This window comes from Zingiber officinale, chromosome 11B (genome assembly GCF_018446385.1).
Source record: "Zingiber officinale cultivar Zhangliang chromosome 11B, Zo_v1.1, whole genome shotgun sequence".
Classification (NCBI taxonomy): domain Eukaryota; kingdom Viridiplantae; phylum Streptophyta; class Magnoliopsida; order Zingiberales; family Zingiberaceae; genus Zingiber; species Zingiber officinale.
In genome coordinates, this window is record NC_056007.1 from 80,616,959 (window position 1) to 80,641,456 (window position 24,498).

The window sequence follows — 24,498 nt, forward strand, 5'->3', positions numbered from 1 at the left end:
TGATAAATTTTAATAAGAATATTATAGTTTTCTTTAAATATATAATTTAGTTTTTACTAAATATTTAAATTTATAATTTATCTTTATTAAACTCGTTTAGGTTCGATAAAAATTCGAATAAGTTCATGAGCCATGAATATACTCGTTAAATAAAGTTCGAGCTAGGCTCGTGATTATAAATGAGTCAAACTCAAATATTCAAGAGTTCGACTCGACTCGGCTCGATTAAAATATGACATGTATTCAAAAGTTCATTGCACATTATTTGCACTCGTTCTTAATTTAAAATATAAAAAATTTAAAATCATCCTTTTTGGCACATATAATTATAATATTTATTAATATTATCATTTATTTGATATATATATGCCATGTATTCTCTTTTCCAATTTACAATAATGAATATTATTTTTTTAAAATTAATTTATTGTGTTTTATTAAAAATAAAAAATAAAAAATGATTATACTTAGCGCAAGTTACTCACCGTCTGCCCTATTATAATAAATTTGTCATCCTTAAACCAATTAGACAGCAGGATAATTATTGTGTTTTATAACCATCATTACTCAATATAATTGATCGCTTGCTATTGTATTTAAATAGAAAGTATGCGCATGTTAATATTTTCTATATATGCATTAGTGCATAAATTTATTTAACTAATTAACTAATTAAGAAATAACTGACAATATAAATTAATTACTGATATTATTTAATTGATTTTCAAAATTAATTAAATGCTTGTATTATTTAAGAAATAAAAAGATTATTAAATTTTATGAAATAAAAGTTCTAACAAAATTCATTGCATATAAGCAATTAATTTTTAAAAAAATAAAACGTATGAAATTTGAAAAGATTAGATCATCCCTAACAGATATATACATATACTGAAATATTTAACCAGGATAATTTTATAAAGAAATATCTTTTCTTGTATTTATGTTATGAAGTGTGCTTTGATAACCATGATGTAATGAGCGTGTGTGAACAACTAATAATTAATTAACAACTAATAATTATGATCATTCGTCTCAGCTTTGCGTGAAGGAAGGGATTCTCCTCGTACAAACAAATGCACGTACGTACTTCGCCTTTTGACATACGGCAGTTGTAGTGCATCTCCATCGTCTCCCACGCTTCGCTCTTCGAAATCCATGGACGAGAGACGAGGTTTCTTGCTCGGAACTCGGGGTATGTAATAGATAACTACGAATGATCATAAATTCATAATAGATAACTTAATAAGCTACCTGCCGTCGAGAAGCGAAGGAAGGCATTGAAGAGGGAGGAGAGAGAGAGAGAGAGAGAGAGCTGAGACTCGATCATGCGGAAGAATTCCGTGGCCTCAGCTTTTCCCTATTGATACGATGTATGTTCATGGGGTCAGTAAGATGATGTGGTTAGGAGTTAAGACCATCAGATGGTCAGAAGTCAAGCTTACGTGGAGATCAAGAGGGTCAGAAGTCAAGCTTACGTGGAGGTCAGGATGGTCAGAAGTCTTGTCTCCGTGGCTGGTCAGAAGTCAATCTTACGTGGAGGTCAGGATGGTCAGAAGTCAAGCTTACTTGGAGGTCAGGAAGGTCAGAAGTCTCGTCTCCGTGGTTGGCCAGAAGTCAAGCTTACGTGGAGGTCAGGGAGGTCAGAAGTCCCGCCTCCGTGGCTGGTCAGAAGTCAAGCTTACGTGGAGGTCAGGGAGGTCAGAAGTCCCGCCTCCGTGGCTGGTCAGAAGTCAAGCTTATGGGGAGGTCTGAAGTCAAGTTTGCATCGCCAGGGTTAAAGTCTCAGCTAACGAGGCGAGTTGGACAATAGCCAACCTCGATAGCAACCAAGGATTGGCCCACGGGCCAGGTACAGCATGAGAACTGAACCCGCAGGTCGGGTACAGCTGAGAGTTGGACCCACAAGCCAGGTATAACTGAGGAGAAGAGTGGGCCCACAGGCCAGATAAAGACGCAGAAGGAAAGACCTCAGGTGAAACATAGCAGGTTGAGATACAGCTCTAACGTATAGGTCAGAACGTACAAGCCATGAATAACAGTAGACAGAAGCAGGTCAGGATACAGACCTGGCGTACAGGTTGGGACGTACAAGCCATGGATAACAGCAGACAGAAGCAAGTCAGGATATAGACCTGGCGTACAGTTCGGGACGTACAAGCCAAAGATAACAGTAGACAGAAGCAAGTTAGAATATAGACCTGGCGTACAGGTCGGGACGTACAAGCCATGAATAATAGTAGACAGAAGCAGGTCAGGATACAGACCTGGCATACAGGTCGGGATGTATAAGCCATGGATAATAGTGGATAGGTGCAAGTCAGGAAACAGATCCGGCGTACAGGTCGTAACGTACAAGATATAAATAACAGTAGACAGAAGCAGGTCGGGAACCAGACCGGGCGTAAACAGGTCGGGACGTACGAGCCATGGATAATAGTGGACAGATGCAGGTCAGGAAATATACCTGGCGTACAAGTCGGAACTTACAAGCTATGGATAACAGTAGACAGAAGCAGGTCGGGAACCAGGCCGGGTGTACATAGGTCAGAACGTACAGGTCATGGATAATAGTTGACAAATGCAGGTCGGAAAACAGACCTGGCGTACAAGTCGGAACATACAAGCCACGGATAATAGCTGACAAGAGCAGGTCGGGATACGGCTCTAACGAACAGGTCGGAACGTATAAGCTATGGATAACAACGGACAAAAGCAGGTCGGGATACAAACCTGGCGCACAGGTCAGGACATACGAACCACGGATAACAGTATATAGAAGCAGGTCGAAGTACAGATCTCGGAATACAGACCCGACATCCAGACACTACACAACAAACAAGCCGGGGAATCGTAATTGTCTGTCAGAGAATGTCAGAGAATAATCAGTGTCAGGGAATATGCTAACAGTCGGGTCTCACTACTCTTTTGGTTTTGCCGCCGACCTATTAGGAAGTGCCGCGTGTCATTCACAGTCAGACAAAGTCTGACAACCGTCATTCTCTGACACCCGCCAGACCCCAGAAACATCCGTTGCAGTATAAAAATGGATGCTTTGTCCTTTATGCAGGTACGCTCACTCGTCATTTCTCACTAGTCTTTACTTTTCGTCCTTTCTCTCTATTTTTTTTGGGAAAAGTACCTGACTTGAGCGTCGGAGGGTCTGACCCGAGGACATTTTCACTGGTTTCTGGTCTCTAACGACTCGTGGGCTCGTCTGAGTGTGCGCAGAGCCGTAGTGTCATCGTCCTGGTCATCTTCCTTCGTCAGCCACCCGTGCGAACCTTTCCGGGGGGGTGCCAGATAGATCAGACGCCTCAACGATTTTTCGTCAACTTCCAGTATATCAAGGCCCGCCTTCATCCGACTCAGCTTCCGGACGGGATCACCTGTATTTGACCAACATCTCGAGGTAGGCCTCCTGGTCGCCAAAGCAAACAACTCGATTTCCCAAAATGGAGGGTTCGTTGAGGGTGTTGGATAATTAGTTCACCATGAAATGGTCAAGCTCAGGATCGGTGGGAGCATCACGGCACGGCAGATCAAGCTCGCCCGCTGCCGCATTTCCAACACTTGCGCTACGGCAGAGAGCCAGTCCACCACTTCCAGCGGCGCTCCGATCTGAAAAAATAATTCTAAGAATAATTAGCTGGATATATAAAGTAAGAAAACTAGCCGAGCTCGATCAGGCGGCGAGAAGACTGGAGTACTAGGGGCGGGAGATAATCTTGGCCTTGATCTCAAACCCAACTCATCTTAACTTTCTGATTCGTTTGCATGAAATTTCATTACCCCTGTTTCATTGTAAATGTGATCCAAAGTTTCTATTCACTTGGCCGTTCACCAGATTCATCTGTTCTAACAGAGGAAGCGTGCTCATCCTCAGTGTAGTCTTATTTGCAGCAGCCCTGCTCTCGGGAAGAGTATGCAGGATGAACTGAACTAAACTCATATTTTTCTCGTGCACTGAAACAAACATTCCAATCTCCGGAATCCTTGAGTGGAACAACATGATCCACAGCGCGGGAACTGGAAGCATCATCGGCTTTGAAGCTCCGTTCTCGCGCTTCGCGAGTCCGTTCATCGCTTTCTGCTTCTTTGGGACTGTGGACTACCTCACTGGAGTCATCGGCGCCCCTGAAGCTTTTCTCTCGAGCCTCGTGTGAGTTCTCTTCATCTTCTTGGTCATCCACTTTCTGAGCAATCTGTTACTTTTGCTCAGGAGGTTCGGCTTCCCTCACCTTCCATCTCCTTAATTTCTCCATGCTCGGCCTCTTCTTTCCCTGCGAAAGGGAAAAGGTCCTTCCTGCCAAAGCTTGTGAGCTCAGACTGCCTCGCATTAATATCGAGCTTGCCCTCATAGGCCTTCCTGTGGTCATGGGAGTACTTCATCTGGTAGATCAGCCAGATGCCAACAACAACCGAGATCGATATCAGAATCCTTTGATCATTTTTTTGCCAAAGCATCATCGGCTGATCGATATCTGTAGATCAGCCAGCTTCTGCAGCGAGGTGGAGCCCCAGTTGGGGAAGCCGGATCCGATAGGGAGGCCCTCGAAGAGTTCGAGCGGAAAGGTGAAGGCATATATAGGCGGGCTAGCGTCGAACTCTGCTTTGGGCAGTTCAGGGCAACCGCGACGCCAGAAGCACAGAATGAAGGGTTGGGCGTAGGGAGCAAAGGAGAAGCACGCAAGGCTGAGGGAGGGCCGCAGCCTCGGTTCATTGACGGTCAGCTCGCCTGAGGCCGCAGACGATGGTGATCATTATGGAATGTTTTTTTGTTAAACAGAGTAGAGAAAGGGTTCTTTTAGCTGAGGTTTATGTTATGTTATGCCTCTAAAAAATAAGTTTACTCTCCCTGGCGCTCCGCCTCCGGCGGTCCTTGCCACCACACCATCACTCCTCCTCCTCCTTAGTCCGCTGCCGTCTTAAGGAGGACGGAGATGACTCCAAGGGCAAGTGAATTGCTTGAGTTATTGTTCTCATTGGGTAATTCATCTTCGTGGGATATATGGTGGATTAGGGGAGGAACAGTTGGAGTCGTTATTTACGAAGGAACTTAAGCAGATGGGTTTGAATTCGACCATACTGTTGGAGGGAGCGGTCCATGTCTTTAAACAGAGGTTTATTTCTATTCAAAGTCTCAAATTAATAATTTTTATTATATATTACTTATTTTTATAACTACATTTTATTTTATTTTTAAAAATAAAATAGTAGTTCTTCTAATAAATATCGAAAAATACCACTTGCACAATCGCACTAGGAGAGGGTATATGAAAATATAGTAATATTTTGAAAATGCAAAAATACAAGAGTAAAAATACTAGAGCATAATCTGATCTTCAGTTCTACCGAGTATAAGTTATTCACTTAAATGTAGGGGTAAATAAAAATTTAGTTCAATCTAATAAATCGATCAAATAAATCAAATTTAAAAATTTAATTCGGTTTAATCGGTTGTTCATTTTTTAAAAAAAATGATTAATTCGGTTTATGTTCAATTTTAAAATTTTTTATTTGATTAAAAAACCGAATAGATTAAATAAATCAAAATTTTAAATCGAATCAAAATTTTAAACCCTAAATGTTATACCCAACTGAATTTTTATTAAGTTAAATTAATTTTTTTAGAAAAAAATGATTTATTCAACTCAGTTTTATCAAAAATTCAGTTCAATTTAGAAATGAGTAGTTAGAGTACTAATGGAGAAATCGGCACTTGTCACCGTGGACATATTCCCTCAGAGTGGTACAGCCTATAGCATTTTGTTTAACCTTTTTTTTCCACTTTATCTTCAATTTCATTAATTTGTCACCGTGGACATATTCCCTCAGAGTGGTACAGCCTATAGCATTTTGTTTAACCTTTTTTTTTCACTTTATCTTCAATTTCATTAATTCAAATAGAAATTATTTTGATTAGACATAGCTAAATTAAAATCGAATCAAATTTAATTAGTTAAATTGATTACAATAATTTAGAGTATTTTTTTGAGAAAATTTTCTTTTCTATGTTTCTTTTTGTTTTTTCTCTCTCCCATGTATCGGCAAGCAACTTTCGACTTTTATCTTTTTCTTTTTCCTCCTTCCTTTTCTTTTCCCCATTATAGCCTACACCTTTTCTTATTATTTCATGGACCCTTGTGGATTGGCCATCAGTTCTCCACAGCTGCTTCTTTCCTCAAGCTGAGCATCAATCAGTCCTTTGCCACTATTTTTCCTTAGTTGGGCATCAGTTTGATTTTCCTGGAGGGATGACCTGAATATATTCGGCTACTCTATGATTCTTTGGAATTTTAAATACATATTTAAGTCTAGTTTTATGTTGTCTGTTGTATATAAGGGTGAGCATTCAATTAATTTGATTATTTTGATTAATTTAATATTAATTTTATATAAAATTTTTTAATTGTGTTTTAAATAAATTCTGTTAATTCGGTATTAACTAAAATAATCAATTTTTAATTTGATTCGGTTAATTCAATTTAAGTAAAATTTTGATTCAAATTAGTCAATATTAAATCGATCTTTGATTAATTTAATTAATCGGATGCTCATCCCTAATTGTATGATCTTATTTAAACAAGCTTGGTGTTTATTAAATTCAGCAGCAACGTCCGAATAATTATCCGATGAGAAAAGAAACAATCAGAAGAGAAAGAAGAGGACGCAGATATAATAAAAAATAAAAACAAAAAAAAATCAAATAACAAAGCTAACAAGATCCACAAATGACCTCAATCTCTAAAAAGAAAATCTCTAAAAGGAAAACATGAAAGTTAAATAAATTTGAAATGCGGTCTCTGAAAAGAAAACAAGAAAGCTAAGTCTTGGACATAATCACTTAGAAACATTCCTCCTACAGGGTTAATCGCCACCGTCGGAGAGCAAGTAGAGGTCGAATCAAGTACATCAAGGAACGAGAAGTCGGCGTCTGGATATATATTTTTATAGGAAGAAATCAAGAAACGTCTAAAACTAAAATATTTAATTATTGACAAAGAAAAATATGATATAAAGTAATCTTTGATTTACAATCATCACTGATCATCAATTTAATTCAATGCGTACAATCACCTTCCATTTCAAAAGTCGTAATTTATATGCTAATTATGACTTTAATGAAGCCCACAATAAACTTACGGAGTGTGAGCAAGTAAGTTTCATCAAATAATACAATTTATTTGACCTTAGTAATTCAATGTTACGACATCGGCGGAGCATGATAGAGGGATGTCGGAAGGGTCCATGTCTTAAACAGAAGTTTATTGTACTATTCAAAGCCTCAAATTAATAATTTTTATTAAATATTACTTATTTTCATAACTACATTTTATTTTATTTTTAAAAATAAAATAGGATTTCTTTTAGTAAATATGGAAAAATACCACTTATATGAAAATATAGTAATACCTTGAAAATATAAAAAATACAACAGTAAAAATACCATAGTATAATCCGGGCTTCAGTTCTACCGACTATAAATTATTTAGATAAATAAAAGTTTAGTTAAATCTAATAAATTGATCAAACAAATCAAATTTAAAAATTTAATTCGGTTTAATCGGATATTCATTTTTTTTTAAAAATGATTAATTCAGTTTATGTTCGATTTTGAAATTTCTTATTTGATTAAATCGAATAGATTAAATAAATCAAAATTTTAAATTGAATCAAAATTTTAAATCTTAAATTTTATACCCAACCAAATTTTTATTAAGTTAAATTAAATTTTTAGAAAAAAAATAATTTATTCCGTTCAATTTTATGGAAAATTCAGTTCTATTTATTCAAATTTTATCAAAAATTCAATTCAATTAGATTAATTGGATTTGATTTGGTTTTGATTAAATACTCACCTATACTTCAAAGAAAATGCAACAAGTAGTTAGAGTACTAATGGAGAAATTGGTACTTGACCTCATATGGACATGTTCCCTTAGAGTGGTACTACGTATAGTATTTTATTCAGTATATATATAGGGTGACATAGGGTGTGAAGTAGATCATTTTAGCTAGAGCAAAATTGTATGGGTCATTCATATGAGCCCCTATTAACCTTTTTCCCCTCTTTATCTCCAATTTCATTGATTTAAATAGAAAATATTTTGATTTGACATAGCTAAGTTAAAATGGAACCAAATTTAATTAGTTAAATTGATTACAATAATTTAGAGTATTTTTTTCCTCCTTCCTTTTCTTTTCCCATCATAGCCTAACTTGTGGATAGATCATCAGTCCTCCTCCACTGCTTCTTCCCCAAGTTAGGCATCAATCAATCCTTTGCTACTGCTTTCCCTTGGCTGAGCATCAGTTTGATTTTCCTGGGATTACCCGAATATATATTCGGCTACTCTATGATTCTTTGGAATTCCAAACACATATTTCAGTCTAGTTTTATGTTGTCTTATTGTATGTAAGGGTGAGATTATTTCAATTAATTTGATATTAATTTTATATGAATTCTTTTTTATTATTTTTAAAATAAATTTCATTAATTCGGTGTTAATTGAAATAATCGATTTTTAATTTGATTCGGTTAATTCAGTTTAAATAAAATTTTGGTTCAATTTGATTAGTCAATATTAAATCGATTTTTGATTAATTCAATTAATTAATTGATCGAATTAACTTAATGTTCACCCTTAATTGTATGATCTTATCTAAACAAGCTTATTAGGAATTCAATAGTTCATTGAATTCAGCAGCAGCATACTGATGATTATCCGGTGAGAAGAGAAACAATCAGAAGTGAAAGAAGGGGACGCAGATCTGATAAAAAATACAAACAAAAAAACTAAAATAACAAAGCTAATAAGATCCACAAATGACCTCGATCTCTAAAAAACGAAAACAAGAAAGCTAAATAAACTTAAGATGACAGCCTCGATTCTAAAAGTAAAACAAGAAAGCTAAATAAACTTGAAATGACAATCTCTAAAAGGAAAACAAGAAAGTTAAATAAACTTGAAATGCAGTCTCTAAAAAGAAATTAAAACAAGAAAGCTAAGTCTAGGACAGAATCACTTAGAAACATTACTCCTACATATTCAATCGCCACCGTCAGAGAGAGCAGAGCAAGTAGAAGCCGGATCAAGTACATCAGATCTGAAGGAGAAGAGAAGGAGCACGAACGAGAAGTCGGCGTCTGGACATATATTTATAGGAAGAAATCAAGAAACGTCTGGAACTAAAATATTTAATTACCGACAAAAAATATATGATATAAAGTAATCATCAATTTACAATCCTCACTAATCATCAATTAATTCAACGCGTAAAATCACCTTCCATTTCAAAAGTCATAGTTTATATGTTAATTATGACTTTAATGAAGCTCACAAAAAACTTAAGCACCTTCCATTTCAAAAGTCATAGTTTATATGTTAATTATGACTTTAATGAAGCTCACAAAAAACTTAAGGAATGTGAGCAAGTAAGTTTCATCAAATAATACAATTTATTTGGCCTTAGTAATTCTAATTGGAATAATTATCTTAATCTCGTTTCAGTATCTTAATAATTAAGAAGTTGCTTTAGGAATGCTTCTTTTATGATATGCTTTCAGCACATGATGAAGATTGAATTTGCTTAAAGTGTTGAGAGGCCCACTTTTAGAAGACATTTTCTAATGCACGCTGGTGTATTGTTGACTTAGTGGGAAATAAGAGAAAAATAAATATAAATAATAAATGAATTTACCAATCTTTTTCTCTTGAAAAGAAGAGTGGGGTAAATAATTTAATTATATCTGAATTTTTCATTCCATTTCTTCTTGAATCGGGTGCAACTAGAGTGAAAGGGAAAGGTATATTACTTCTTCCCTGTCAATTTTATCAAAGTAAAACATCTGTGGAATTGTATGTAGGAAAATTTAATTCTTTTATCGTTTCTTTTTTCCTAGTACAAATTATTTCCTTTGTCTCCAAGTTAAGTAGTTTGCAATTAAGATGATTGTATATGTGGGAATATAACTTTTTGTATGAAGATGTGCTTTAGTTTAACATATATATATATATATATATAAGACCATCGTGATATGGAAGTTAGTTTTAATTTTTAAAGCCTTAATGGTTCCATCTAAATTCTTTTCAGATGATCATTCACTTGTTTGAAGTGACAAGCATCAAGCAACAACCAACATGTAAATTCATTTTATCATTTCTTACCTCCATTGACATGCATTATTTAAAAGCTAATTAAACTTTGTATTTTAGGCTCTCTTCTTTTTGCATCCGAGAAATATGAAACTTCTCTTTTCCTTTGAAGTTATTTCCTGAAACATTTACTTGGTTCTTGCATCTTAGATCACAATTTCATGCTCTCATTTGAAGTAATGCATTTTTTATTCTTTTGTTACCTAAGTGATTTTGAATGATCCATTCCTTGCAAACGGATCGAGATTCCAACTTCACTACTCTTCCATTGAGGGATGAATTTGTTGAGTTCTGTGTTTTAATTCAAATTATTTTTCTTGTTTTTTTTATTGTTGTTCTGATAATGTATATGTGTATGCATTTAGTCTCACATTGCTAAATTAAGAAGGTTGGAAGACCTTATATATGGAGCTCTTCCATCCTTGCTTATCAAAGTTAAGGGGACCTACACGCATGCGCGGGCCGAGCCCAAATCAGGTGGTTTCGGGGGTTCGAGCCGGAAATCCATAAACCAGGCGCGACGCACACGCGCAGGGAGGTGCAAATCCCCAGCTCGTGGGCCTCATGCTTGCAGGCTAGGCGACTTGGTTTGTTTTTACCAGTTTTTGGTTTGGTTTGGTTCTGTCCTGCGTGTGAGGGAACCGACGCTTTGGTTCGCTGGCAGTCTGCTTTCTCCTCCTTCCCTTCCCTCTCTGTGTGTGCGTGCGCTGCATTCTTTTCCGAGAGTTTTCCTTGTCCTGAGGCTTGGTGTTCTGCAATCTGAGATTAGGTCCAGAGTGCAACGTTCGTCTTGGAGTGCACCTACGGACAACGCGAGTGGTTGTCGGATCTTGGGAGAATTTTGCCGGCGAGCCTCTGCACCGTGGTCGACAATATATTCTCTAAAGACAGTCGGCACTCCGACGCTTCAACCGGGCGCGACGCACACGCGCAGGGAGGTGCAAATCCCCAGCTCGTGGGCCTCACGCTTGCAGGCTAGGCGACTTGGTTTGTTTTTACCAGTTTTTGGTTTGGTTTGGTTTGGTTCTGTCCTGCGTGTGAGGGAACCGACGCTTTGGTTCGCTGGCAGTCTGCTTTCTCCTCCTTCCCTTCCCTCTCTGTGTGCGCGTGCGCTGCATTCTTTTCCGAGAGTTTTCCTTGTCCTGAGGCTTGGTGTTCCGCAATATGAGATTAGGTCCGGAGTGCAACGTTCGTCTTGGAGTGCACCTACGGACGACGCGAGTGGTTGTCGGATCTTGGGAGAATTTTGCCGGCGAGCCTCTGCACCGTGGGCGGCAATATATTCTCTAAAGACAGTCGGCACGCCGACGCTTCAACCGGAGGATAACAATTTCAAGACCTTACTTTTTTATTTACTTGTTTAATGTATACTTACTATTTTGATGTAAATATATTACTGTATTAGTGCTCTAACGCAACAATAGAATTCTTGAAAAATACCTATCTCTTTATTTTTGAGACTTACTATCGCATCCATGCATTGATATCAGGTAGGCCCTATGTGTCCCTAGATTTTGTAACATGTGTAGCATAGCAAATGACCTTTGCTATGTCCTTTTTAGATATAGATACAGAATCAGGTAGTGTTAAATTCGTTATTTGGCTGTCAAATTTGATGTTAAGATGTTTAGTTTTGATAAAAAGTCAAGTTCAAGTTAAAATTGCTGCTTGGCTTTTATGTATTAAAGTTTTCATTTTATTTTTAAATATTTTGTTTTGTCTTCTGGGATGGTTTTCACCTTAACTGAAATTTTGTATTAAAGCTGATTGTTGTCAATTGCTAAACAGTGTGCTTGCTGAAAAGTTGAACTTGAACATAACCTATGATGAATCTCTGGCATGGATAACAAATCTCATTCGTAACTCGAAGCTCGAAGCCAAAATAGATGCTGCTATGGGGACTGTCACCATGCCTGCTGTTCATCAAAATGTGCAAGTATACACTCAGATGCATGAACGATTCTGATTTTCCATAGCTATTTCTAGATTTCCACATTGAGATTAAGTGTTGAAATTAAATTTTACTGTCTGCTGCTAAGTGGTAACTACTTCTAACTCATTTCTGCTGGTCTCATACTTTTTCTTGAGATGATATTTAGTTCGATGCATTTTTTGATGGTTAATAATCTTATTTTTTTTTTTATGGTTTTTCTTACATGCTTTGAGATTTACATGTTCATGCTTATTATCTTTTCAGGCATGAACAGATAATAGAAGCCATGAAGAATCTCAATATGCGGACTGACTTGTTGGCAAAGAACATCCTAGAACCTGCACAAAGCTTCCCGTTAAGGGAGGCAGTTGATAGGACCACCTTGAAATCTTTGATCATTGCGAGGCTTTTGTTAGTATACTAACCATATTCCTCTTTTTGTTATATTTCATTTCTAATCTTCCTTTGATTCCACTCCATTCCACTTTATTTTCTTGCACTAAAAATATTCTTAGCCTATTGTTTGGGTAAAAATCGAGATTTACCAAAAAAAAAAACAAAAAACTCAATATGTTTTATTTCATTTGAGTAAGAAAAAAGAAAATTTTAAATTTTATTTATTGAAAATATAAACAACGAAACATAAAACAGGTAGATTAAATAAAAATAAATAAAAGTAGGATTTTTCATTGAATGCCAAAATAAGTTTTGATGAAATTTTAATTTACGTATGCATGGTTATGGTGAAACAAATATTCACCAAACTGTAGTATTTAGCAATACATAAAGTGAAACCAAAATACCTAAATACATTAACTTAACCTCTACAAGTGCATGGACTTCTAATTGACTCAATCTCTCATTCCCAACTACTACCATTATTTACTTATAGGGTGTAGCAACATCTATATTTGACAACTTACAAGAATCTTATTGTTCCTGTATCCCTCAATTGACCTATGAAGTAGATAATATCAGAGCAGAGGTTAGATTAGAATGAAGCAAAGCAGCAGTATCTTTTTCCTATCTTTGCGATCTTCCTAACCGAATTCGAGCCATCCCCTTTTGAAGTATGGCTGCCCCTATATTTGCTAGATGTAGAAGCCTTCACATGTTGCTGTTCGTCGCTTGGTAAGGGTAGTCGTGGGTTTGAAGTCGGTTCAGTTCTATTCAGACAACTGGATGGATGGCTCTCTTGAATAACAAGACCATTGTTTGTAATGATCGAGCCTGTGAGTAGAAATTGCAATGCTTAAATCTGTAAATTTCATTTAGATAGATCCAGATGGAGAAATGTAAATTTAACTTCAAACATATGAAATAAACCAGATGAAAAATATAATTTTGGATATAAGTAACGCAAGTGTGAAGTTGAGATGTAGAATGTAGATCAATGTCAGATGACCATCAAAAATATAGGGAAGAATTCAAGTAAGTTGATTGATTGATGAATTAAAATTTTCCTAAAAAGTTGAGTGGCAAAATTCTAAAATCGCATACTAAAAGTTAGAAAATGACCACCAGATTTACCTAATCTCATAAATGCCCAACAACCTACAAATGTGCTCTTTCATTTAAATGGATCTCCACGAATCAAAATACAAGTATGATACTACCAGTGTGTTCTTGAGATTCTTAGAAATTCATTAATGCACTCTTGTATAAATTTGAACTCGTGTAGGTTTGCGTAGGTTTTGTATAGTGAAATGATTATTATGTCTGGTAAAACTTGATGCCAGTCAAGTCTACTTTGATTTATTTAGTTGACTTGATGACCTAGTGAAATGAGAGACTATTTTGGAGGTTTTACACTTAAGGAGGTGCCCCTATTAGGAATTATCGAAACTAGATAGATATCAATTCCCAACTTCAGTTTGCCAATAATAATTAGTACTTATACATGTACTTACTGTACCAATCATAAATCATGTAAAGGTCTAAAGCATGATCCTAACAACTTTAAAATTATAACTATTTGAATAAAGAAACCATACAGAATCCATCACATCAATAATGATGAAATGTAAATGTTGTGAAACCTAGTTATGTCCAAAATCCAATACGAAGTGAACAGGAATACAACTGTTCCACGGAAAATATAGGATGTAATCATGATGCGCTTGCTGCATAAGCAGCTGAAAAAAAATTATTAACATTTAACTACAAGGAAACATGCATGTGTGGGATTAGCTTGTCTAATAAATCATAATGACAAGGTTATGCATAAGTTTGCTAGAAAAATTGACCCTTAGGAAATCATATCAACTATAGGTTATCAGAAAACAAATGATGGAAGGTTGATGAAGACAAAACAGTCTTATTGCTGGATTACATATATCTCAAGAAGGATGCACAAGGAAATTTATGCTACAAGATTACAGGAACTTATCCTTAGGATGCCATATCATTAGAACCAAATGATAGAAGATTGATGAATGCTGAAACAGTAGTATTGCTAGATTACATTTCTAAAGGAGGATGCACAAGCAAACGTATGCAAGTTCCTTACAAGATTACAGGAGCAATTCCAACAACCATGAGTGCTATGACTTCTCTTAAAAATTTAATTATTAGCTCTGGCATAAAATTGATATACCTGGTGGAGATGGCTTAATGAGCACCTGATTTGATCTGACGGGTACAGAAATATTGAAGTCATATTTTGTGCGCTCTTCTTGTATTCCAAATCTATGATCATTTCCAATATTCATTAATAATGCAGCAGGGTCAAATTCATCAGAATTTATTGACATAATGCTGGAATCGTCTGAACTAGCATGTGTATCTGGACTATATAGATCATTCAGTTCCAAGTATTCTCCATTTAAAAAATCACAAATATCATAGCGATTTTCAGAAAAATTCATAGAAACAGGTTCATTTGGCCTGCTTCTGGACAGTGCTGATTCCCCTTGATCTTTCTCAGCGACAATCTGCATGGGCACAAATGGAAGAGAGTAAGCACTCACATCAAGTTAATGAATGAATCTCTTAAGTTTTGTAAGTATGTCTTCCAATTCTGTGGCAAGCTCAGGTCACAGCATGCTAGCATAATATAGAGTAGGCGCTATCATGATGGATTAACTAGTTATCTTGGTACACAGGAACAAAGTTTCCAGTGGTGAACATTAGGATCAAACACACTAGGGTGATCAAACTGCCTGTGAAGACTGGCAAGCAAATAAAAAAAAAATCCATAGATTATATGCACAAAATCTATGCATGTACTAAATGTTTACAATCAGATATAAGCCCTAACACATAGAATTCCATTTTGATTCAACTGCTTTCAGATAATTCATACACAATACATACACCATATCCAACTTTTTCTTCTCCTGTCTTACTGAATTATTCTCCTAGAGCCCCATCCCATTCTTAACATAAACTTCCTTACTTATCTATGTTGATCTTCACACAATTTATGGTGTGGCAAGCACACAAAGGATGAAGAGACAATCTAGGTGTTGAAATATTCCATATGCCAGTTGCATCTCTCACTTGATCAATCAAATCTATCTCTTATACTCAATTTTCTCACGTGTTGGCATGGGGACAGGATGACAGAGGAGCTGGGAGCAAACGAATTGTCTTTTTGCCAGCATATACTAAATTTTCTCAGTCTGGACCTACTCACCTACATGATATTCTTTTTTTGTTTTTGATGATAAATCCCCTTTCTAAACATAGTAAGTTTGGTACTGTGTTTCAAAAATTTGGTTGCAACAGTGAATCATGTATCAGATGTGATCCAAAGTAAAAAAAGAGACATCAGATTCAATCTCTTAAAGGTGGACTAGCAGCAGGGGGCTTTCGGTAAAGCAAACGTAGAACGTCCTCATTTATAGCCCAAATGCACAACCAGTTTCTACCAGAATGTGAAAGAGTTCCTCTGCAAGGAGGATCAAGATATTTAGTTGGTTGGTGGTCAAAGACAAAATTCACACCAATAGTTAATTATTACTCATGGATGACACACTATGCATATTTTGCAAATACCATGAAGAAACAATCAACCATACTTTTGCAGGATGTTTATTCACTAAATTTCGGTTGCTTCTGACATGCAGAGGCCACCAGTATCCAATGAAGCAGCTAATTGAAGACCTATTTGAAGATGAAAGAGCAAAAGTCACAAACAACTATCTTGCTACAATGGCTCAAGCTTGGATGCTGACAATCTGGATACGCTGTGATAACTTGATGATATTCAGGTCACAAGAGTGGAGAACACCACCAAGTTATAGTTGGCTTCACCTTTGTGCAGACTGGATGAGCGAACTCATGCCGAGGAAAAAAAAAATTGTTGAGAAGTTCCTTGGCAGGGTGGAAAAGCAGGTTTACTACATATTGAGAAGCACTGGATTAAAGACAGCAGCAGATCTACCAAAGGGTGAACTGAGGGGCTGTGGACCGATTCTCAGTTTGAAATTCAATTTTAGGTTCTATTTTAGAGTTGATGTAGTTGCCTAGCTACAATCTGTTTTGAGCTGCTGTGGCAAATGCTCAGCATAGGTAGATTGTCTTCTATTTTAGCATGTCTGCACTCTGCACTGTCAGTTAACATGTACTGAACAATTTATATATATTATCTATGCTAATCATAGGAGTCTCTCCTACAGTAAACATCTTTTTTTTTCCATAAAAAGAGTGATTTGTGTATGTGCACCAATCCACACTAAAGCAGTGATTGCACTGATCCTTCCCTATTATCTGTGTTTTGCTTTTGGATTAAGATGCCAAGTTGCAAGACTTGGTTTATGCAATAGAACAACATTGTTGTTGCGAAGTTGCAAGACTGGGTCTATGCAATAAAAATGACAATAAGACTTATTTGCGCTATCTATTTGAAGTTAACTATTTTGGATCTTAGCTCACCGCTTATACTTATTCACTTTTTTACTCTACACACCTTCAGTTTTAATCAAAGCTCTCTCAAGTTAATCATTCTCTATTTATTTTCATCCATATCTCCTCGATGAATAAGATTTCTAAGATATTTAAAATTCCTTTATATAAGAATTTCCTCTTAATTCATCTTCAAAGGCCCCCTCACGTCTTCAGTAAAAACATTAGGCCTATCGGTTTAACATTATTTAAAAAAGTTTGCATTAAATAGATAAAATATGAGATAACTAATTGAACTAGAGTTTCTAAACAATGATCAGACTCCTAGGACTGCAAATCAGAAATTGTTACGCGTTTAGATATGAATCAATGAAAACGAACAAGGCAAGAACAACTCTGTTACTAAGAAAGATATCATAACTATGGGAATGGAAAAAAAAAAACTACTACCTGAGAATTGTGGGAACAATTCCTTGAAGTCAATTCTCTCTCTTCTTGTTCTACAAGGTTTGGTAACATGCGGTCTACATCCTCACCAAATAATCTGTCTGGATATGCAGAATAATTTTCCCAGTGGATTGCACGTCTATCACTTTGAAGAAATACTCTATACAAAGAACTATAGTCCTGGAAAAAAAAAATTGAAATGGCAAGTTCTAAAACATTAATGAGGTTATACAGAAACTATATAGGACAAGAGCAGTATGGATACAACTTCTTGAGTACCTTTGAGAAATTATGCCCATTCAATGAACTAGGTTCTGCATGATATTCATGCATCACCCACCCAGTTCTTTCTCCAATAGGTGATTTGCCGTTAAAATATTCAAATGTTGTTTTCCAACCAGAACTGAAGCCACTCGTGAGTATTCTGCAATTACCTGTTGGCCTCCAATATCCAGTTCTTGTTGCTTTTGAATCACAGTCTCCTTTAGGATATATTCTGCCTTCTGGATTGTACAGGAACAACATGTTTTCTGCATAATATTGACCGTACCAGTTTATTAGTCTAGTTAAATACCTAATGAGGACATCATAAAGCAAAGCAGAGGGAGGCTTAAATAAATAAGAAGCTTGCCGTCCGGGCATAACCTTGACTCTAAAAATAACAGTATAAGGCTTCCTGACAGATTTTCACGGGTTCCCTTTTGAATTTCATCAGTTGATGTAATAATCTGGCATCGAGGATGCCTTTCTAAAAAGTACCGAATGCATTCCATATGATTGCAACTTTTTTTCTCTACTGGTATGCAAATTGATGATCAACATATTAGAATCCCAAGCAAATTCACCGTCTGATTAAAGTTATGACAAGTTTTTTTTTCCCTTTCATCCCGAAGGGGAGCCTTGGCGCAACGGTAAAGTTGTTACCATGTGACCAAAAGGTCACGAATTCGAATCCTGGAAACAGCCTCTGATAAAAAGCAGGGTAAGGCTGCGTACAATGGATCCTTCCCTGGGACCCCGCATGGCAGGAGTTTCGTGCACCAGGCTGCCCTTTTTTTTTTATCCCGACCAAACACACAAATTCTTGCCACATGATCTGTCTGGATAGATATTCATTACACTTACAGAATCAAATGTATGGAAGATGTACGGCCTCAGCTCAATCATTCACTTACATATGAACTGATTGATCTACTGGCTATAGATCATCTGAGAAATTTAGAAGTAGAATGCAATACAAGTGAGGAAAACCCAAATTACATCATTCTTTCTAGATAAGTGATCAAGCAAGTGGAAAAGGTGTGTTTTGTACTTTTGATACATAAAGACAAATGATATTTGATACCTACAACCTCATAAGAATATGAATGATGCACCCTCTAATCAGAAAGATAGCATTATCAACTTATTGATATTGAGGTGTCTGTATAATCAAGACGGGTACATAAGCTATTGTGACTAAACTTGCCAAAGATTGAAGCATGAATAACCAGCTAATATATGTATCTTACAGCTACTCATGTTTGGCTCACTTTGAATCAAAAGTTCAGAATCATCACCTTCAACTTTGATGACATGGATAACTAACCAAGTTTACATTACCTAAACAGAAAGCCTCTAAGTTCCCTGATGTTTAGTCAAATTGTTTGATTTCCAAATCTTCATATCTAACAAAACTGAGAATCTTAAAAGCTACTCTAACATTTCTAACATTAGTTCTATGGGAGAAACTTAGCTTATTATCCCAAGCACCCCTTCTGGTGACCTCCAGGATATCCTCCAAATCACTAACTCTTTTACAATATTTACATTTGATGGGAAAGATACATGCTAAGTAGGGGAACTGAAACTGAAAACAAGGAAGACATACCACCTCATAAGCCAATTTTTACAAATTCAAGGAAAATTCTTATAATTACTAGAATTTTCTTTAGTTAGATCACAGAGGAGAGTTGACAGCCCAAGTGAACTAGATTTTCTAGTTGTAGTCTACATAATCATTGTCAAGAATTGTATAGAAGAGAAATTTATAGCCTGCCTATGTCACTGAAACCATCAATCAGCTAATAGTTGAAATAAGTAACACAGCCCCTTTAAAACTCAGTGTGAGAGCTATACAGACCAAATTGGCATGAAAATAACCAAATGCAGCATAAGCATCAAATAACAAATATTATTACTAATATTCTCTTTATCAAGTAATATTATAGTTTTTCAGAAGACTATATGTAGTTTCAATAACCTAAAATCTCCATACAAGCAATCTAGAGGATTGCACATATTTTAATTATTTGACAACCAAATTTATAACCATGAAACAAGAGCCATTTAGATTTGTAATATCTATACCCCTATTATTCCAAGAAAGACTAGTTTTTGCAGATCAAAATTTACAATTCAATACCTTAACTGCGAAAGCAACTATGACAATCATACAAAACAGGCAGCTCAAGGATAATCCAAAGCTAACCAGGAATATTCCATGGTTCAACATCGAACAGATTAACATCAGTGATGACATTTTGCGGAGTGGGATCTCCAGCTTGCCTTCCAATCACGAATTGTACGAGTTCTTCATCTGTTGAATTGATATTAATGTCCACTGGAACAGACTCAGCTACTGAAGGCCGCAGGTTGATCCTAATTCAGCAAGCGCGAGCTTTAGTTATGCTACAGGTTGCTTATGAAATGGAAGAAACCCTTGTTTAAGGGAAACAAATAAGTGCGAAGACAAAAAATTCCAGGACGTTTATTGATTGACGAACAGAGATCTATCATAACACAATATAAGAACGTAGAGAACAACAGAAAATTATCCACGTCTGGATTTTCTCTACTTGCCAGGCTGACAGAGTACAAACGGAGACCAAGATAGATAAAACAAAAATAAAATGATTCCTTGTGTAAAATTCATCCAAAATCAAAGAGCGTTACAGAATCATGGAACCAAAATATATACATACACGCTAGCTCAAAAATAAATGAATAAAAATAATTTATAGGAAAGATGTTAAACGAGACGCTTCGTTAAGCGGTATCTGGAGTATGGATTAAAACTCCAACCAAAAGGAAGTTCTTAAATTGCACTCAAACAGCATAAATCTACACTTACCTATTAAATACCACGATTCGAAACCAAAAACCATAAACAAGTTCCATAGGATCACTTGGCAATTCTCTTATTTCTCGTAAATCTCGAACAAAATTGATCCCATCAAACAACACCATCGACCAAAAAAAGCTACTAAAATTCCAAATTCTTAACAAAAGACAAAAAAAAAATCGATCTAAACAAGAATCAAAAAATTCCCGTCAAGGTGATTGAACAATAATGGAAAGGCATAATTCTTCCAAAAAGGCAGGAATCAAAGAACAAACTCTGATACGATGCTCGAATAGCTCCACAGAATCAAATCTCCGACCGCTCGAAGAAACCGAACTGATACCTAAACGAAAGAAAAACCTTGAGAGACGAGAAGAGCCACAAGGAATCATGAAATCCAACCTGGAAGCGCCCCGCATCGCTCGATCCAAATTCCAACCGGCGAAAATAACGAAAGGGGGGGCGGCAGCAGGGGGCAGAATTTATAGAGGGAGTCGCGACGCACCACTGCCACCGACCTGGCGGGCCGCTTGAGTGACGTCATCTGCATACGGTACCGTTATGTGCGTCATCGCAGCTTAGAGCCGTCACTGAACGTACGGAAGATGCCGGCGTTTGTAACGGCGTCCTGGCCGCTATGCCTGCAATCGACGCTACGCGTTGCTGCGGTCAAACCCTGCTCTACTCCTGGGCGGTGGAAGGTGGGCCCTGGAGTCCATGAGTGACTGACACATAGGCAAGAAGCTCCTTTAAAGACTACTTTTTTAAAAAAATATAAAAAAAGTCGATTGCTTCCGTCATTATTAATAATTAACAAAGCGATAATGATTATATTAACAGATTTTTTACTAAAAGCGAATGACAATTATAAGGGCCGCGTCTTGAATAATTTTAACTCGAAAGGTACCCGCCATGCTTATCTACCAACGTATTTGAAATTTGACAATTCAAGTAATTACTACTCTCCGTCTCTACTTAATATTAATAATAATAATAATAATAATAATAATAATTATTATTATTATTATTAAAAGATGAATTATTTGTAATGATAGTTGAATCATGATCATCATGCGTATATAATTAATTATGATTTTGTATTGAATTCATCATTCCTCAAATTATAATTTAAATTAAGATAGATAACCGTTGATAATATATAAGTGGTTAACTGTCGAGTACTGAGTAAAGATGATCTTTAGGCCTCTAATTAGGGAATGAACACAGATTTTATAAGAGATGATAAATTTAGAAAGGAATCATAATTAATTATAATTGGACAAATGATTGCAAGATAACTATAATTACAAATTAATCATCTCCTGATCGACTTATCTAGCCTCCGACAACCACCGCCTCTGGTCAATCGAAATCTGCTCCCGTCCACGTCAAATCTTGACTTTAATCCGATCCACTCATTGAGATTAAGATAATGCGATCGTGTGTGATAAAAGGTCTCGCTCCCGACGATTCAATGAATAAAGCCACATTATTGCTATGTATGGATTTTTTTGAAGAGGACTGATTATATTGACTTGTTTCCGTAAAGAAAATACTGTCACGTAACTGTTATTTTTTAAAAAAATAAAATACAAAATTAAAGAGGATCACATCATTTGGAATCTAAACTGATTTCATATTGGTCCCAAAAAAAATTAATTAATGGAAAGCGATAGGTTTGGGATATCAATGAGACTAATGATCAACAAAGTATAATAAGCGAAGCACCAAGTTTCCCGTCAAAATAAGGAACAGAGTAGAATTTAGTCCATCAAGCGTGCTTTAGTTCCGCCAAAGCACGTTTCTGGTTTGAATTGCAAAGCAATTGTGGGTCAAACACAGTGTTCTAGAGCTGGAAAATTATGATTTCACTAAAAAAAAAAAATCAAAAGAGAGTTAAGATAAGAGAAAAAGCTAAACCAAGTCATTGCTTGTTTAGATTGTAAACGTTAGAAACTCTTTTACAATATTATGCATTTGATGTCTATTTTCAACATGTTAATTATGTGTATTTGTGGTGAGTAATTCCTCACTTTTTGTTGCCAATTGTTGATTGATTGTGATGTTCCGAACAAGTTGATCGAGTCGGTTGACCAAATTATATAATTTCTCTTTCTTCTTGGGTTGTGGACAAAAAATATAGCCTTTATTTAATTCTGAGCTGACTTGTCTCTTTTGTTCTAGTTCTAATTAATAAAGGAGGCCAAAGGCCTAATAAAACTTATTCAATCTCCATAGCGTAGTTACAATTCACTCTGAACTTAGGCTTCTCTAAGGCTAGTCTAAGAGCTTCCGATCCGATGGTGGATCTATCAATCTCTTTGACATAGGGAAAGAAATTCCGAATGCGACCTTCATTTAAAAATTTACAAATAAAGATATAGAAAAATAATTTATAAATAAATTTAAGAGGAGTCATCTCTAAATTTAAATGGAAATAATTTATTTATTTAAGTCAAAATTAAACTCAATATATTTTTCTAAGAATTCTAACATTTTTTTAAAATAGTTTAAGAAATAAGGAAAAATTTAAAAAAACCATAAAATAAAACTCAACTTAAAATGAAAATCTAAACTGACCTTTAAAGAAAAGAATCATAAAAATTTAAAACAAATAAAAGAAAAAAAATTAAAAGACCAAATCTAGAGTTTTGATAATCTAGTTAGCTGATCAATCTCATCTAGATTCCAAATATAGTACAATCAAATCAAGAGACCACATATTAATCATCTTCTTTGTAAATAATTTCGATCATCCTTCTTTAAAACCTAAAAAGGGATGCTAGCAGCTTTATTTTATTTTCATCATAGCTCGAAAGAGAATATAATCGTATCGGAAGATATAAATTGATCATGGATGCTCCTACATCACTCTTGCTTCTAAAATGACACCTCACTGTCTCAATATCTTCCTAGCATATTCTTTAGCTGAGCTTAAAATTCTAACAAGTGAGTTCAAAAGTCTCTTTAAATCTGGGTCGAAAAATGTTGCTTATGTCCAGGTCAATGTCTCCACTAGGCAAATTCCAAAACTTACGTTCTAATGTGCCCCAGGATTTAATAAATAAGTGTTTGCAGGATTCTAGAATAACCAATCATTAACCTCTCCAGTCATGAAAAATTAAACTCAAAGTTTTGATTCTTATACCCGAAACCATCCATTCAAAGTCATGGGAATTCATTTACATAATTGTTCAAGAATGAAATAGTAATTCCTCAACGACATGTACTGCTTATATAACTGGTACAATATTAATATGTATTATCGTGAGACAAAGAATAAAGTAATGAAATGTTAGAGCTTATGATAGGGTGAACATTCGGTTAGAATCAGATTGAGTGGAATCGATTTTTTTCGAACAAATTGGATCGAATCGGTTTTTGATAAAAATTGAATAAACCGAATTCAATTTTTAATAAAACTGAACCGAACAAATTATTTTTGTTTTAAATTTGATTTGGCTTCATAATTCGGTCTAAAATTTAGAGTCTTAAAAATTAGATTTGATTAAAAAATTAAATTTATTCGGTCTATTCGATTTAATCAAATAAAAAATCTTAAAATCGAATTAATCGATTTTTCAGAAAGAAAAAAAACAAAGTTTTGAATAAATCTAACAAAATTTTTAAATTTGATCCATTTATTTGATTTCTTCAAATTAGCCGAATTTTTATTCACCTCAAACACTGTCTTCCATTGAAACGGCATCCCTCTCATTCGCGCAAATCACAATCCCAAACTGCGGTGAAAGGAACAAGTGTCGTTATTAATTGGGTTCACTTGGCCTACTGAAAATGAGAGACACCTAAAACTAAAAAAGCTATTTATATATTTCCTATGGATGAATTTGATTAAATTTTAAGAACAATGTTAAATAGTTAGAATTTATCTGTTAAATGGTTAGAATTTATCCGTTAGAATAATTTTTTTTATAATTTTTGGATAATATTTAAAAAATATCATATTTTATAAGTCAATTATATTTTTTTCTCATCTATTTTCATAT

The 24,498-nt window shown here is 35.5% G+C and overlaps 1 protein-coding gene and 1 pseudogene across 2 annotated transcripts; one reads left to right on the forward strand and one right to left on the reverse strand.

Annotated features, from left to right (window-relative positions):
- Positions 1-12,517, forward strand: part of LOC122034085 — a 39,539-nt pseudogene extending 27,022 nt beyond the window's left edge.
- A 243-nt stretch (positions 12,518-12,760) lies between these two features.
- On the reverse strand, positions 12,761-20,944 carry LOC122034335 (NAC domain-containing protein 92-like). 2 transcript variants are annotated; one of them, XM_042593541.1, is made up of 6 exons: positions 20,894-20,944; positions 19,859-20,028; positions 17,668-17,918; positions 17,392-17,568; positions 14,690-15,026; positions 12,761-13,323 (listed from the first exon to the last, which is right to left on the reverse strand). In XM_042593541.1, the coding sequence occupies exons 1-6, from the start codon at positions 20,908-20,910 to the stop codon at positions 13,085-13,087; spliced, it is 1,191 nt and encodes a 396-aa protein (XP_042449475.1). In that variant the 5' UTR covers positions 20,911-20,944; the 3' UTR covers positions 12,761-13,084. The 2 variants fall into 2 exon arrangements, with proteins under 2 accessions (XP_042449475.1, XP_042449476.1); XM_042593542.1 differs by lacking the exon at positions 20,894-20,944 and adding an exon at positions 20,767-20,827 and having other exon boundaries at positions 19,793-20,028.
- Positions 20,945-24,498: the final 3,554 nt, after the last annotated feature.

What these genes read in the sequence shown, in the direction of transcription:
- LOC122034335 (XM_042593541.1), bottom strand. An exon ending in TGAACCATGGAATATTCCTG is followed by an intron (nt 17,919 to 19,858) that starts GTTAGCTTTGGA and finishes AATATTATGCAG; the next exon opens with AAAACATGTTGTTCCTGTAC. An exon ending in ATTGTTCCCACAATTCTCAG is followed by an intron (nt 15,027 to 17,391) that starts GTAGTAGTTTTT and finishes GTGCCCATGCAG; the next exon opens with ATTGTCGCTGAGAAAGATCA.